At 41.1% G+C, this 14,884-nt stretch overlaps 2 protein-coding genes across 7 annotated transcripts in view; one reads left to right on the top strand and one right to left on the bottom strand.

Annotated features, from left to right (window-relative positions):
• Positions 1 to 11,108, bottom strand: part of tdrd12 (tudor domain containing 12) — a 102,501-nt gene extending 91,393 nt beyond the window's left edge. For 3 of the 4 annotated variants that reach the window (XM_054751708.2, XM_054751710.2, XM_070553722.1), the window contains exons 1-3: positions 10,984 to 11,108; positions 10,690 to 10,720; positions 3,495 to 3,638 (exon numbers count right to left, since the gene is read on the bottom strand). In XM_054751708.2, coding sequence (XP_054607683.2) covers positions 3,495 to 3,638; positions 10,690 to 10,720; positions 10,984 to 11,015 — 207 coding nt within the window. In that variant the 5' untranslated portion in view covers positions 11,016 to 11,108. Of the gene's footprint in view, positions 1 to 3,494; positions 3,639 to 10,689; positions 10,721 to 10,976 lie in introns of all 4 variants that reach the window. The other variant, XM_054751709.2, reaches the window with a different exon arrangement.
• Positions 11,109 to 13,372: 2,264 nt separating this feature from the next.
• myh10 (myosin, heavy chain 10, non-muscle) overlaps positions 13,373 to 14,884 on the top strand; it is a 69,766-nt gene continuing 68,254 nt past the window's right edge. For all 3 annotated transcript variants that reach the window (XM_070553721.1, XM_054751712.2, XM_070553720.1), the window contains exon 1: positions 13,373 to 13,511. The gene's annotated coding sequence lies outside the window, so the exon portion shown is untranslated. The remainder of the gene's footprint in view (positions 13,512 to 14,884) is intronic.

The following is a 14,884-nucleotide window of genomic DNA, read 5'->3' as shown; positions in this document are numbered from 1 at the left end:
ATGACGCAATTCGTTGCCAACGCTTTTAGTAATCGATTTTCATCGAATTTATCGATTCGTTGTTGCAGCCCTAATTGCAACCACTTCCCGATCTCTTAGATCCTCATCTGCACTTCATCTGATTCAACCTCGAGCTCGCCTTACCACCATGGGGAGCAGAGCTTTCAGTTGCTCTGCTCCACGGCTCAGGAACTCACATCAAAGTCATTTTATTTTATTGTCATTTCTACCACATGTGCAAGACATACAGAGAAACGAAATTGAGTTTCAGCACACACAATTCAGAGATCAGACATACATGGGCAAGACACATGACAAGAATTGGTGACTACGGTCAATCGCAAACATGAGTCGCGCTACCTTAATAGATGAAAAGGAATTACATGAGGATAGGTTAGTGGAGGGAAAAAAATTAGGCATACCATAGTTACACCCGACAGGGCGTAGCTGTACTATGCAAAAAAAAAAAAACACCTCAGACATATAAGCACGAACATCACAGTTACAAAACATCACAGACAACATCACACTCCGATAGGGAGGCGGGCGGGGGCGGGATCCTGAATCCTCCAACGGGAGCTGCCAGTGTACAGCGCTCAGCCAGTTGCAATCTAACAGGTGGGAGGGAGAGAGGAGGGCCAGAGAGCACATAGTTTCCTGCAGGTTGATGACCTCGAAGCAGAAGTCACAATCTGAAGGCAGGGGGGAAGGTCGGGTCACAGCATCAGTCTACATTCCTCCTTCCGTGGGGGTGATATTGATGGCAGCTTTGGAGGCTGCCTTGGCGTCAGATTAGGATAACAGACTTTGTTTAGGGCAGACAGAGAATTTTCCTTTCTGCCTTGGAGTCTATTAAGTGGTCATTCATGTCCACCAGTGAAGCCAATTATACGTTCTAAACATCCCCACACCATCCGGCGACCCTCTCCGAGATGACATCCATCTTGCGCACTAACACAGGCAACGCAGCGAGGACATTGTCCAGCTTACGGTTCACCTCGAGTAATGTCCCAGTCTGTGAGGTCACCGCACGGGCGGCACATTCCGTGGGTACGGGTCGCACTCCAATTGCTCCAGTCTTCCCAAATTTCCAGAAAACCAGATATCCTCCCACTCCAATCAGAAGAAATCCAGTGATCATCAGGCCTAAAATCCACAAATCTTCCACGTCCTCCATGGACAACTGAGAGAGGCACACGATTCACCAGACCTCCCAAGAATCAAGTGCATATCCCGCTGCGTATGTCCCTTGAGGACAGGTGGGAGCCCCCTTCTCCGTTCTCATCGTAGAAAAAATCTTATCAATCGCGTTGAATGACCAGTTAATTAAGTCCATTTTCAAAAAAAAAAAAAAAAAAAAAAAAAAAAAGTAGTGATTTTCAGGAGAAATGCAGAGAAGTGCTCTGTAGGCAGACAGGACAGAGAGCCTTGGGAAAATCAGATAAGGGAGCTGAAGCAAAAGCGTCTGTACTCTCTGAGAGCCGGAAGATGAACTTCCCTCTGCCATTAGAAATACGGATTCTTCCATTATTCAAGGCGCACCTCAAAACCCACTTATTCAAACAAGTTTATTCCCTTTAGACCTAGACTTTAGAATTGTTTCAAATTTTTATGTATCTTGTTTGTTCTTATTGCCTTATCTAACCTCTGCTTTTTTTTGTTTTTATCTTTGTAAGGTGACCTTGGGTTTGAGAAAGGCACCCTCTAATATATTATTATTATTATTATTATTATAACTTTCAAAAATGGTAAATAAGCTTGCAGCAAAAGAGTGAACAAGGATGTTTTTAATGTATCTTTTATTGTTTTTAGGAGGAAATAGTGATGTGTTGGTCGCGAACGAACCGGCTCTAAGAGGCGGCGCTTTGAAGTGAACGACGGGAGCCGGCTCGTCATTGGGAGCCGTCCCCTCCCCTCCCCCCTCCCCTTTTGCTTTGGTGAAAGCTACAGGTGATTGGTCAACATGTGTAACTGAGTGTCCAGACTGTCCACACACAGAGCAGTAGGGGCGGGGAAGAGGGAGGATCAGACTCAGACAAACAGCAGAGCACATGCGGGTGAAGGGAGACAAGAGGGAATGAGGAGGAAAAAAGCGAGCAAGAGAGGAGAGTGTGACGGTGAGAAAATGAGCGCCAGCAGTCGGAAAGTGGAGATTTCTTAAAGTGTTCAGTTATTAAATCCATAGAAATTATAAATATTTGATATATTACCTTTTTTACAGTAGTAAATCATTTTACATATAGTTTTGCATTATTTTGGTTATAAATGTACTCTACGCAACAGATAATCTGAGGAGCCACTTGGGAGCCGAAAGAGCCGACTCTTTTTGGTGAGCTGAGCCAAAAGAAGCTGCTCTCTAAAAAGAGCCGGAATTCCCATCACTAGGAGGAAATACAGATAAAAAGTCACAAGCATTACATTATTACATTACATCCTTTTCCCGTAAAGGTTTATCACAAATGATGTGAAAATAGCCAGAAGTGTGATCTCCCGGCACGGGGGGGGGGACAGAATACTTCAGGGGAACACAATTTCTCACAACACCTGACCTCCTGGCTGACATCACCCCTCCTCCGTATGCGAATGGTGACAGCTTCAAGATCTAACAGAACTAGCTTGCTTCCTTCAGAACTGGTAGGTTGATAAAAGTCATAATTATAAATGTTTTTTAAAGAGGTTGAGTAGCTTGTTTTAAGCTTTATGTGGGTTAGGCTACAATGGTTGGAAATTGATTATACAGTCAAACTCATGACCACCGTAGCCGCAATACTTTCTCTGAACTGCATGTATGACATTAAGAGTCACATTTTTTCATCATGATTTCAATGGATTTCACGCATGGGGCCTTTAAGGGTTTTAACTGGACTTTCCTGGTTATCTTGACATTTTGCCTTTCATCCTAGAAGCTTCTTCAGTTCCCATACTTTGGTTGCAAATAGGAGGCTTGTGAGCTGTGGTCAGAAACACATGCTGCAATTTTCTTTTTTTCTTTCCTTCTTGAAAACGTGTTTGTCTAAATTAAGGTGAAGTTTTTGTTCGTAGAATTAAAATTCATTTTGAAGTTCAGGTTTTTCATCAAGTAAGACCAGTGGTTAACATTGGGTTAGGGTTTTACATTTAAAACATGTTATGTATTTGGACCCAGCCTCTAGAAAGAATTGGCGTCTTAAAAATACTGAAATATTTTCCCCAGTGGTTAATAGTGAAACTGGTTAAACTATAAAACTTGGCCTTCTGTATAACAGATGTGAGGATTTTCAAATCCTAGCACTTCACTATCTATTTGCTAACCAGAAGTGCGGAACACTGTTGTCGCGTTCTGCCTGCATGAAAAACTCTGAATGACCAATTACAAACAGAAATAATAATTAAAAAATGGTTTTCAAGTGAACCACACCATTAACAAAGATTTTTATCTAAAAAACTACTTTCCAATTTAAATGTACACATGAGAATACATGTAGTGATGGCTTAGATAGAAAGTGTTCCAGTACCTGCCCTTTCTCCAACGATGTGGGTTTCTGCTTCTGCTTTACCAGAGTAACATCACCGTAAAATTGGTTCATCTTAATCCAGAGACTGCTGTAATGTTCCGTCATCTCTGTAAGTCGACCCCAAAGGCATGATGGATTTTCCACCTTGAGAGAAAAGAACACAAGACGAGTCTAGAGTCCTGCTCAGAAAAATCTGTCAAGCAAACGTTGAACAGTACGTGGTATGTGTGGACATGTTGAGTGTGTCGAATGGTGGTGTGCCACTTTTGCACATTGCACCCGACTTCTACACTAAAATCACACCAGTGATTTGCTCAACAAGCCAGTTTATTTTAGACTGGGAAAAAGGCCTCACCTGGAGGACAGAGAACGACACTGAGGCAATGATTGGCTGAAGTCTTAAATCTAAAGTAAGTTTGACTGAACTGCCAAAATAATGATCGCACATGTGTATACCACAAAACACTCATCTATAAAGGTTATCAGCAAAAAAGTTAAATGTATGTGTTACTCGCTCTTTAAATTTCAATAATTCAGCATAAAACCATTTGCAGACCTGCAAACCTTGTAAAATGTTTTTGAGTAGCACTTGTGGGGCTTTTTTTTTGCAGACTATTGCAACACAATTGCTTTTCATGGCAACTACTTACTTCTGGTGGACTACTGCTGTAAATATGTGGAAATGGCCAACCTGACCCCCACAAGATCAGAAGACGTTATTGTACACCTTAAGTCAATCTTTTTCAAACATGGGATTCCAGAGCTCTTGTACAGCAACAATGAACCTCTGTTTTCATGCCAACAGTTCAGAGACTTCGCAACAAGCTATGGGTTCAAACATATAACAAACAGACCAAGATTTGCACAAAGCAATGGCGAAGTTGAGCGTTATGTCCAAACTGTGAAGAGACTTTTAAAGAAAGCAGAAGATCCATATCTCGCACTCCTAGCATACATAGCAACCTCACTGACTAATGGATACAGCCCAGTAGGGGTTGTATCAACTAGTCGACTTCACTGCTCTGTAGTAGGGCTGCAACAACGAATCGATAAATTCGCAAGGAGGATGGCATTCATTTACTTTTGTTTTATTTGGTATTTTTCAGTCATTTTTGGAAATAGTGATTAATTTTGATTAATTCACGGCCTATGTTCAATTACATTTAAAAATTAGTTGTTTGACATCCCCAATTATAATAAATGTCTACAGATGAGATCAAACAAAACAGATGAGAATTGCCCTTAAAGAGCAAGTCACCCCCAAATAAACTTTTTTTTTTGCTGATAAACTAAATAAACGAGTGTCTAATCGTGCTGCAGACACGTGTCGTCAATAATTTGGCACTTCAGTGCATCTTAGTTAAATAAATATTCTGCCTAAAACTGGCAGTGTTGTGCCATTGTCAGGTAAAAACTCTGCACTGTATTTTAATTTAAATCTGCCACCGCTATTGGCTAAGAAGTATGCTATGATGTAAACTGGCATTATGATGTCACAATGCTGTCGTGAGCCTGAGTGTGTGTGTATTTGTTAGCGGCTCCGCCCTCTCAGTCTGCCAGGCAACAGCATGTGTTGCATTTTTCAAACATGAAGCAGGAGTGGAGTTAGACTCTGGTAGGGGTTGACTTGCTCTTTAAGCTGTTTAACTTGAGATAGGTGTAGCTTAGGGTCTCTGTCTATACACCTTATAAGACAATTTAGGTGATGGCATGTTGTTTTTCTGCTATTGAACTGTTTTCTAATAATGTTGTGTTTAATAAAGTGAAGGAAGGAGAAAAATAACATTTCCCTAGCAGTTTTTAAAAATGTCCCTATGTAATCCGATTAATCGATTAATCGTGTCGAGACCCCCATCAGATTAATCAATTATCCAAATAATCGTTTGTTGCAGCCCTACTCTGTAGTGACATTTTATGCCTTTCAACTAGGGCTGCAGCTATCGAATATTTTTGTAATCGAGTACTCTATCGAATATTTTTTTCGATTAATCGAGTACTCTAATAAATTACCCTTTTGTATTTGTAAACCATTATATCAAATAGCATGTTATAATTATGAAAGACCTGTTAAAATGAGCAAGCAGTTGCCAGTTATTCTTCAAGTTTTATTCAAAATTAGTTTTCAAAACTTCAGCACTTCAACTTTACTTCACAGTAAACAAATGGCTGTGCAAAAAATAAGTACACAACCTGAGCCGATTCTCTCCTCGTGCGAGAATCTGCTAGCCTGCAAGCCAGACAAAAACTAGGAGGATAACTGTTGAAGTAGCGCTGCGGGCGGCTGCGGCCCAAACAGAACCAGAACCGCTCACGGTGCATGCGCAAACAGCTCGCCGGCTGTTTCCCTATTAACACACGTCCGTTTTAATTTCAACACTTTTTTCTCACACAATAACAAGGATTGTCGAGAAAGCATGTTTGACGTGGTTTTTTCAAATTATACTGATCACAAAACATTTATTTACTTTCTTTCGTTTTCCTCTCATAAATACCCATGTCCTCCTGCAGCAATCCCGAAGGACAACAAACATCAATAACACAATAAAAAGTCCGACGTTTTGTGTAAAAATGCTATTTTTTAGCACATTTTAAGTCCGACGTGTTGCTACCAGACGTAAGGTGTGAGCTGAAACTGAGTGCTACAAACGAAAAAGTCGCAGTGTCCGCAGAATATATAGAAATACAGGCTAAAAAGCATCATCTTGTAGAGGCTCCGAGTCCGCTTGCAGAAGTGACATTTACATGTGCTGCAGCACGGAGGATGTGGTGTTGTGGTAGGCTAAATCCATTTTACAGTATTTACACTGGAGTACGTTTTCTGCCTAACGACGTGAAAAATGGTCCCACATCTTGACATTTTCTGTCTTTTTCGCACTCCACCGGGGTCCACGTTGTCCGCCATGGCTTAAGAGAAATTCGCTACTCGCGTGTGCAGTCCAGTGGGCATGTGCGTCACTTATTTCAGTCCGGGTGAAACATGACCACGGGCGACTGCAAAGCCACGAATTAATTAAATATGAATTAAACGAATCCTCGAGGCAGAGAATTTGACTCGAGGAATTTTTGTACTCGAATTATTCGAGGTACTCGAGGAATCGTTTCAGCCCTACTTTCAACGACTAGTGGTTGTCACGTGGTAATGACCGACAAGATGCAGTCCTCGGAAAAGACAGCAGGTGACGAGCCCCTGCGCGATGGGAGACGATGCGCTGTACCATCGGTATCCGACGCACGCCGTAAAACTGACATTTGACAGAAATGTGACATTTATCCACTTGCAAATTAACCTTCCCCTCAACCCCATCCTAACCTCAACCAGCTTGCGCATGCAAAGCTCTGATCGTTGACGCGCTCCAGACATCTGCGTCCTGAGCACGGCCACAGTAACATCAAATTAGGTGTCGCCACCTCAAAAACAAATGTAACACACGATCGTTCATGTCAGCTCATTTCCTTTTACGTTTTCTGTCTTTTATTTGTGCCTGATGCGTTTCGCTGCTGTGGTGCGGGGCGCATCACCTGTTTTGTCCTCCGGTGACACACCTCACCGATGCGGTCGGCACGCACTCCGCTGTCTTTGCGGTCGGTAGATCTTTTAGAACTGCAGTTCAAAGGTAACTCATAAGGTGAATATATATGAACCCAGGTAGCAGTTTCTCTTTAGGATTGAGAGGAGATGCAGGAAGATAATAAACAGATACAGGACAGAAAAATTGTCAAATAAAAACAAGATAGTTTTTGTACCTGGTGGTTGCAACAAACAGACACCATTGAAGGTAATCAGAAGTGAGGAACAGAAATTGAAATAATTTACTGAAGTTATTTATTTTAATGTTTAGAGCAGCAGCAACTCTGAGAGGCTGCAGGGGCATCAGTGAGTTTGCGGCCGCTGCACAGAGGGAGAGGACTGAAGCAAGATGCAGAACTGATGTTAAAAGATGTGTTTAGCTTAGAAAATGAGGGTGCAATTTTAATTGTCAAAAATTCCAGTGAATTTTCACTCCAATGCGTAGGAAAAAAACGCTTGGTCACCCATCGTCAGTTTTAGCCGCTTCAGGTATACAGGGAGTGCAGAATTATTAGGCAAATGAGTATTTTGTCCACATCATCCTCTTCATGCATGTTGTCTTACTCCAAGCTGTACAGGCTCGAAAGCCTACTACCAATTAAGCATATTAGGTGACGTGCATCTCTGTAATGAGAAGGGGTGTGGTCTAATGACATCAACACCCTGTATCAGGTGTGCATAATTAGGCAGCTTCCTTTCCTTTGGCAAAATGGGTCAAAAGAAGGACTTGACAGGCTCAGAAAGGTCAAAAATAGTGAGATATCTTGCAGAGGGATGCAGCAGTCTTAAAATTGCAAAGCTTCTGAAGCGTGATCATCGAACAATCAAGCCTTTCATTCAAAATAGTCAACAGGGTCGCAAGAAGCGTGTGGACAAACCAAGGCGCAAAATAACTGCCCATGAACTGAGAAAAGTCAAGCGTGCAGCTTGGCCACTTGTCACCAGTTTGGCCTTATTTCAGAGCTGCAACATCACTGGAGTGCCCAAAAGCACAAGGTGTGCAATACTCAAGAGACATGGCCAAGGTAAGAAAGGCTGAAAGACGACCACCACTGAACAAGACACACAAGCTGAAACGTCAAGACTGGGCCAAGAAATATCTCAAGACTGATTTTTCTAAGGTTTTATGGACTGATGAAATGAGAGTGAGTCTTGATGGGCCAGATGGATGGGCCCGTGGCTGGATTGGTAAAGGGCAGAGCTCCAGTCCGACTCGGACGCCAGCAAGGTGGAGGTGGAGTACTGGTTTGGGCTGGTGTCATCAAAGATGAGCTTGTGGGGCCTTTTCGGGTTGAGGATGGAGTCAAGCTCAACTCCCAGTCCTTCTGCCAGTTTCTGGAAGACACCTTCAAGCAGTGGTACAGGAAGAAGTCTGCATCCTTCAAGAAAAACATGATGTTCATGCAGGACAATGCTCCATCACACGCGTCCAAGTACTCCACAGCGTGGCTTGCAAGAAAGGGTATAAAAGAAGAAAAACTAATCACATGGCCTCCTTGTTCACCTGATCTGAACCCCATTGAGAACCTGTGGTCCATCATCAAATGTGAGATTTACAAGGAGGGAAAACAGTACACCTCTTTGAACAGTGTCTGGGAGGCTGTGGTTGCTGCTGCACGCAATGTTGATGGTGAACAGATCAAAACACTGACAGAATCCATGGATGGCAGGCTTTTGAGTTCCTTACAAAGAAAGGTGGCAATATTGGTCGCGGATTTGTTTTTGTATTGTTTTTGAATGTCAGAAATGTATATTTGTGAATGTGGAGATGTTATATTGGTTTCACTGGTAAAACTAAATAATTGAAATGGGTATACATTTGTTTTTGGTTAAGTTGCCTAATAATTATGCACAGTAATAGTCACCTGCACACACAGATATCCCCCTAAAATAGCTAAACCTAAAAACAAACTAAAAACTACTTCCAAAAACATTCAGCTTTGATATTAATGAGTTTTTTGGGTTCATTGAGAACATGGTTTTTGTTCCATAATAAAATTATTCCTCAAAAATACAACTTGACTAATAATTCTGCACTCCCTGTATGACGTCAACGACTAGTCGAAGTCGACTCGATTTTCATTACTTGATGGTTGACTTAAAAAAGAAATTAAGTCATGCAGCCCCTACAGCCCAGCTACTAATGGGAGGGAGATTTCTCTCATTGCTCATTCCCCGCCTTCCAAATAAGAGGAGACAGAGAGACAGAGACACAGAGAGAGACAGAGAGAGAGAGAGAGAACAGGAACAGATATCACCTGCAGCCATTGCCAGAATATACCCCAAAGCTACCAGTTACCAGTACGCCGGTCGGACCAGCAGGGGGAGCCCTACTTACTCCTAAGCCACAGTCCACAGCTCCGACTCCAAAGACAGCTGAATCAGATTCTGTCAGAACTAGGTCTGGCAGGACTGTCATCAAACCACTAAGACTGGACTTATAGAAAAGAAATGAAAAACAAGGGGTTGAATGTGAAGAAGATGTAATGGTTATATAGAGTTGGTGTTATCCTACAAAAAGTAAATATTCTCCTGATTTAGCAGGTAAAAAGTTCCTAACTGAAGTGAAATTGTTTGACTGCATTATTATATGTTACTGGGGCACTCTGTTCAGCTTGTTTGGGCTAAATATTAATTAAAATTTAATGGACATTCGACAGTATTGAATTATTTTATAAATGGAATTGACAGGGATAAATGGATCATGTGACCTCAGGCTGGACCTGCAAACAAATGCACCCTATACTGTATCCAAGTGCAGCAGTGATTAATTTTATTTCCTATGCAAACTCAAAAGAAAGAAACCCAGCAGCCTACGTTCAGAAAAATACTTTGTCTAAATAAAACACCACAATGGTGGGCACCACAGGGAAACTGATGAGGCTTCACACTTTAACTGTTAATACAAGTAGGGTTGGGCATTGTTCAAAAATAAGCACGTTCTTGGTATCAAAATGTGTCTTTAAAATTAACTGATATGTGAAATCCATGGCACATAACAAACGGAATTTGAAAATAGCGTTTTCAGCCCCATTGACTTGCACTCATTTTTTCGTTCTTCAGAAGTGAGGCTCCCTATAGCGTTAGACCACCTCTTTAGATGCTTCAAATTTAAGGAGTACCCTAACTCCGGCTGATGCAGAGTTGATGAACTTTTCACGGACAAGAAAGTCTTTAAAATATAAACATATGAAAACACAGCATGACATGAGAATACTTGTAAAACAACATGTTTTAGCTCTGTCGACTACAGAAGCACATTTATAAACAAGAAACATGAAGTCGCCGTCTTAAAAAAACAAAGCGACAGACTTTGTGTGATATGCCACTAGATGGTGCCATCAGATAAGAGAAATACTCTGGAAAGAGACTTTAAACGGAAGCTAGCATCAGCCACGTGGGGGGACACCGAACACCTACAGACGGCGCCATTTTATTTTTTACACTATGCTTTAAATGTCGCTCACTGTTTTATACAATTTTGTTGATGTTACAATTTTATCAATACAGATGAGTGAAAAAAATCTAGATACGGCATAAATGCGCCCCTCCTAAAAACCAACCAAATCACCAGCACCCACTGGTCAATGCTTAATGGTGCTGAATGCTTGTAACGTGCTTTCTCACCTTCAAAATGGAGATTTTCGACATTTCCCAGCTTGGTTGATCCACACCACAGTTCCAACAGCCACGAAGCAATGGAAAAACACCAAACCAGTTAACGTTATGTCATTTAGTTAGGATTGTCTAAATATCATGTAGTAAATAAAAAAAGTCAGTAAGCCTGGTTTGGTTCAGGCTAGTCGGTTACAGTGGCGGTAGCTAGTGGAAGCTAAAGCTAACGCGAGTCACGTTCTCTATCACTTCTCTTCAAACGGAATTTCTCTGTCTTAAATAGATGTACTAATACTTACTCTATACCTTTTATAGTCTGTCAGAGCCCGTCGCTTCATCTACCCATCACTACAAAGACTAGTGTCAGAGGCCGTTGCTCTAGTTCTGACCGGGAAACCGCTGAATCACACACTTCTAGTTTGCACCTGCAGTTTCAGACCGCTTCTGCTGAGACAGCGCCCCCTGCTGTTATATAGCTTTTAAAGCTGGAAGAAAGGCATTGAACGTGAAGCACATATGGCGCCAAAAATAAACACGTCGAGTTCATTTTGACCTACAGATGAACGTGTTCTTGTGATAAGTTTAATCTGTTTACCACCACATGCAGGCTAAGCTAAGAGCTAATATATCTCTGGAAATTAATGTTCTCAACTACACATTTAGTTACATTATTGCATTCTAACTTTGACTAATTAAACATATATGAAGTATTACATTAATGACAGAAAAATGATTACAAACGCAACATTTCCGTAAAAGTTAGAATTTTTTTCTGAAAGAAATAAAGGAGTTGGTTCTTGCTAAAGCAGTAGTTTGCTATCCTGGTCCTGAAGGGCCAGTTACCCAGCACAATTTAGTTGTTCCTCTGCTCCAACACACTTGATTCAGTGGTTGAATCACCACAGCTCATCAAGCTCTGCACAAGCCTGCAAATCAGGTGTGTTGAAACAGGATTCAAAGTAAAACACCTTGAATGCAGGCTTTCCATGGACGAGCATTGAGAAACACTGCGCTAAAGGTAAATTTGGTTTTACATCAAGTAATATTTAATACAAGCATGCCTTTTTCACACAAAAAATATATGTAACTATTTATATTACTCTAGTCCTTATTAATGGTTTATTTTGTATAAATATGACTGTGAATTTTTTTACATTATATTTCATATTACAGTTCAGCAAGATCAAATCTTGCTGAATTTAGAGAGGTGCAGGTCAGGACCTGCTGCGTAAACGTCCACTATCCTTTTAGCTGTTCATCTTTATTTCACCCATCAAAACCCAGTAAATGTTGAAATATTTATCATCTAGTTTGAACAGGTTTGTCATGATAGAAGAAGAAGAAACAATATTTTATATAACACCTCTTAACATAAAAACTACAAGAACAAGAACAAAATTAATAAAGATTGAAAAAACATTTAAACTATCATAAAAAGGGGGAAAGTAAAACTGTGATTAAAATGTGAGGAAAGGGAAAAAGAAAATGAATAAAAAAGAGTGATCAGTGGCAGAAATGGAAAATAGAGCTGAACAAGGCCAAGGTAGTGATGATGTATAGTAACATAATCCTGTTTTTGTTTGTTGCCTTAACTTCATACTTGACTTTGATTGTATTCATAAGTAACCATATATGTAAAGTAACACTTATTATGTAGCCTACTAAAACCTAAAAACTGTCAAATGCAATTCCTGGTTGGTTTACCTGTGCGTCTCTGAGTTGCCCTGCGATGAACTGGATGGATGGTGCACCCCTGGAGATAGGCACCAGGGCCTTTGCCACCCTGCAAGGAAAAGCAGGTAGATGATGGATGGAAAGTGTCGGCAGGTCCTCCAACACTTGCAGAAGATTTAAAATCCTGGTGGCTGCAGACATAAAGGATTTGCTGAGCTCTCTGTCTTGCATGGAATGGAGGAACCTTGTAACACCACCGTTTTTGGACCATCAAGCTTTTATGAGGTGGCTGATCTGATGATCATCATAACCACCGTCTTTGTACATCTCAACCTATCCCCCAGCGGGAATGCACTTAATAAAGTTTCTGTACTTTATGTAAAATATTAATACTCTCTACGCCAAACATTTCCCACAGAGGAACAATAAATTAATTTTTTTAATCTATTTGATTCTATGATACAGATTTCAGATGATGCTGAAATTAAAGCTCAGTTTTTAACCACAATTTTCAATTATAGATTTAAAATGAAAGAAAGCCCAGTATTGACAAAACTTTCATTTACATCATGAATAAATATGGCTCACCTTAAAAACATTTTTAAAAGATTTTATTGTGGTTTTCAAGCTGTCAGACAATCCGCCCTTCATATCCTTCCAGCCCCAACTAGGAGCTTGTGGTAGGATTTTTTTTTCTGACCACATTCACATTTTGACACACTGCAAAACAAATAAATGCAAATGAAACCCAGTCAGGGTGTAACGGAACTATAACCATAGTGAAACAACTTCAGTTTTGTGTAGCAAATTAGTTTTTAGCTCGGTTTGGGAGAAGTGTGATTTTTATTCTTTCCATTCTCGTGTTCATCCATGTGATCACGCCCACCAGACAAAATGAGAAATTTGGACCAATCCCTGCAGAGCATCAGACTTTAACAGCCAATCACAATCAGCATTGATGTTGTGGGTGTTTCTCAGAAATTGAGTTCAGTAGTGTGGCGCATCCTCTCGCCGGGCCGGGCGGGTAGAGTTCGGTTGGTTGGTGAGTGAGTACCACTGATGAGAGAAAGGGCCGAGGAAGTTGCTCGCATCGAAAGACCTATTTTTTCTTGTGGAATAAGATAAATATCGGAGCAGGTTTTCAGTTTTTATCTCGTGCGGTAAGTTTAAGAAGAATGGCCCGAGCTAGATGTTTTTTTTCTGCGGTTAGCGGTAGTATCCATTACCGTTAGCTAGCGGATTATTGTGCATGACTTTTTAATGATGGAGGACCTTCAGCTCTGCTAGTGTTAGCCAGTCGGCGTTGCAGTACCCGTGCAATTTAACTGATTTGGTAGGTTCTCAACTAAATTCGTGTGCTTCAAAAACGGACTCAGTCTTTGAGTTGGTGTGAAGCGACGAGGATATTGTCCGCCTGCTTTTATCCTTGGGCAGCCGTTGGAGCCTCCCACACCCATGAAGATGGGATTTACCGGAGGAGGCTAAATATTCTTCCACGTACCACCGGTTTTCTTGGAAATTTTGATACTTTAAAAACTTATTTGACCACACACTGCTTCTAATTAATAAAAGCTTAAGCGGAGTCCCGCAGTGGTGCCCATCGGTGCAGTATGGTTGTGGCAGGCATCTTTTGGAGCGGGGAGGGGGAGATCTGAGGCTCAGCACGCCAACTTTAAGCTAATGTTAGCAAGCTAAGTTAGCCAGTGCAGCTGGCCTGTCCGGGCAACAATCGTCCGTGACGTTTCTGCTGAAGACCACAGCAACACCTCACTGTCGCTGACGCATCTTATTGGGCCTTGATCAGAGTAAAACCATTATGATTATTTCAGGTGTAAGTGGATGAGAGACAAACGTGACTCCAGGGATGCTGTGAGTCAACAGCCAGCAGCTACACTTATCCCCCATCCTGTGACCTGACCCAGATTAATATCTAACCACGGCTTGTCTTAAACATGATGAGACTGGGTTGCAGGTTAAATATCTCTGTATACACATCAGTAGGGATTGCATGCAGAGTGGGGGGTTTTCTATTTTGGCTGACATTCAGCTGTTGACAGCATCAAGTTGTACAATTTTCTATTTCCAGTTCACTCTTAGATCTTCTCTCCGTGGAGGTGGGATCATTTAGCACGTTTGTGTTTAGTGTTCTATGCAGATGTAATTTTTTGAATTGGTTTGGTCTTAAAAAGACAATTCAGAAATTTGAAAGTGATTTTCTGTGGTAATGGCATGAATAATTAATGTTTTACATATTGTACATAGCTCTACAAACAACCTCAGTTTGGAGAAATACAGTTTACTGATGACCTGAGGGAAAAGCTAACAGCTAGTAATTGTGGGTCCACTTTCAACGAGCAAGCCCCGACTCAATATACAAGCAACAGATTTTTAAATTAACATTTGAATAGTTGACCTTTGGAAGAAAGATAATGATCAAGAATGACCCATCTGCTGACTAATAAACTTGCAAACTAAATTGTACACAAATCTCTGTCATAAGTGTTTCTTATCACCCAAACACTTTTTTCAGTCT

The sequence above is a fragment of the Nothobranchius furzeri genome, chromosome 7 (assembly GCF_043380555.1).
Source record: "Nothobranchius furzeri strain GRZ-AD chromosome 7, NfurGRZ-RIMD1, whole genome shotgun sequence".
NCBI classification, from domain to species: Eukaryota; Metazoa; Chordata; class Actinopteri; order Cyprinodontiformes; family Nothobranchiidae; genus Nothobranchius; species Nothobranchius furzeri.
This window is presented reverse-complemented; position numbering and strand designations above follow the sequence as displayed.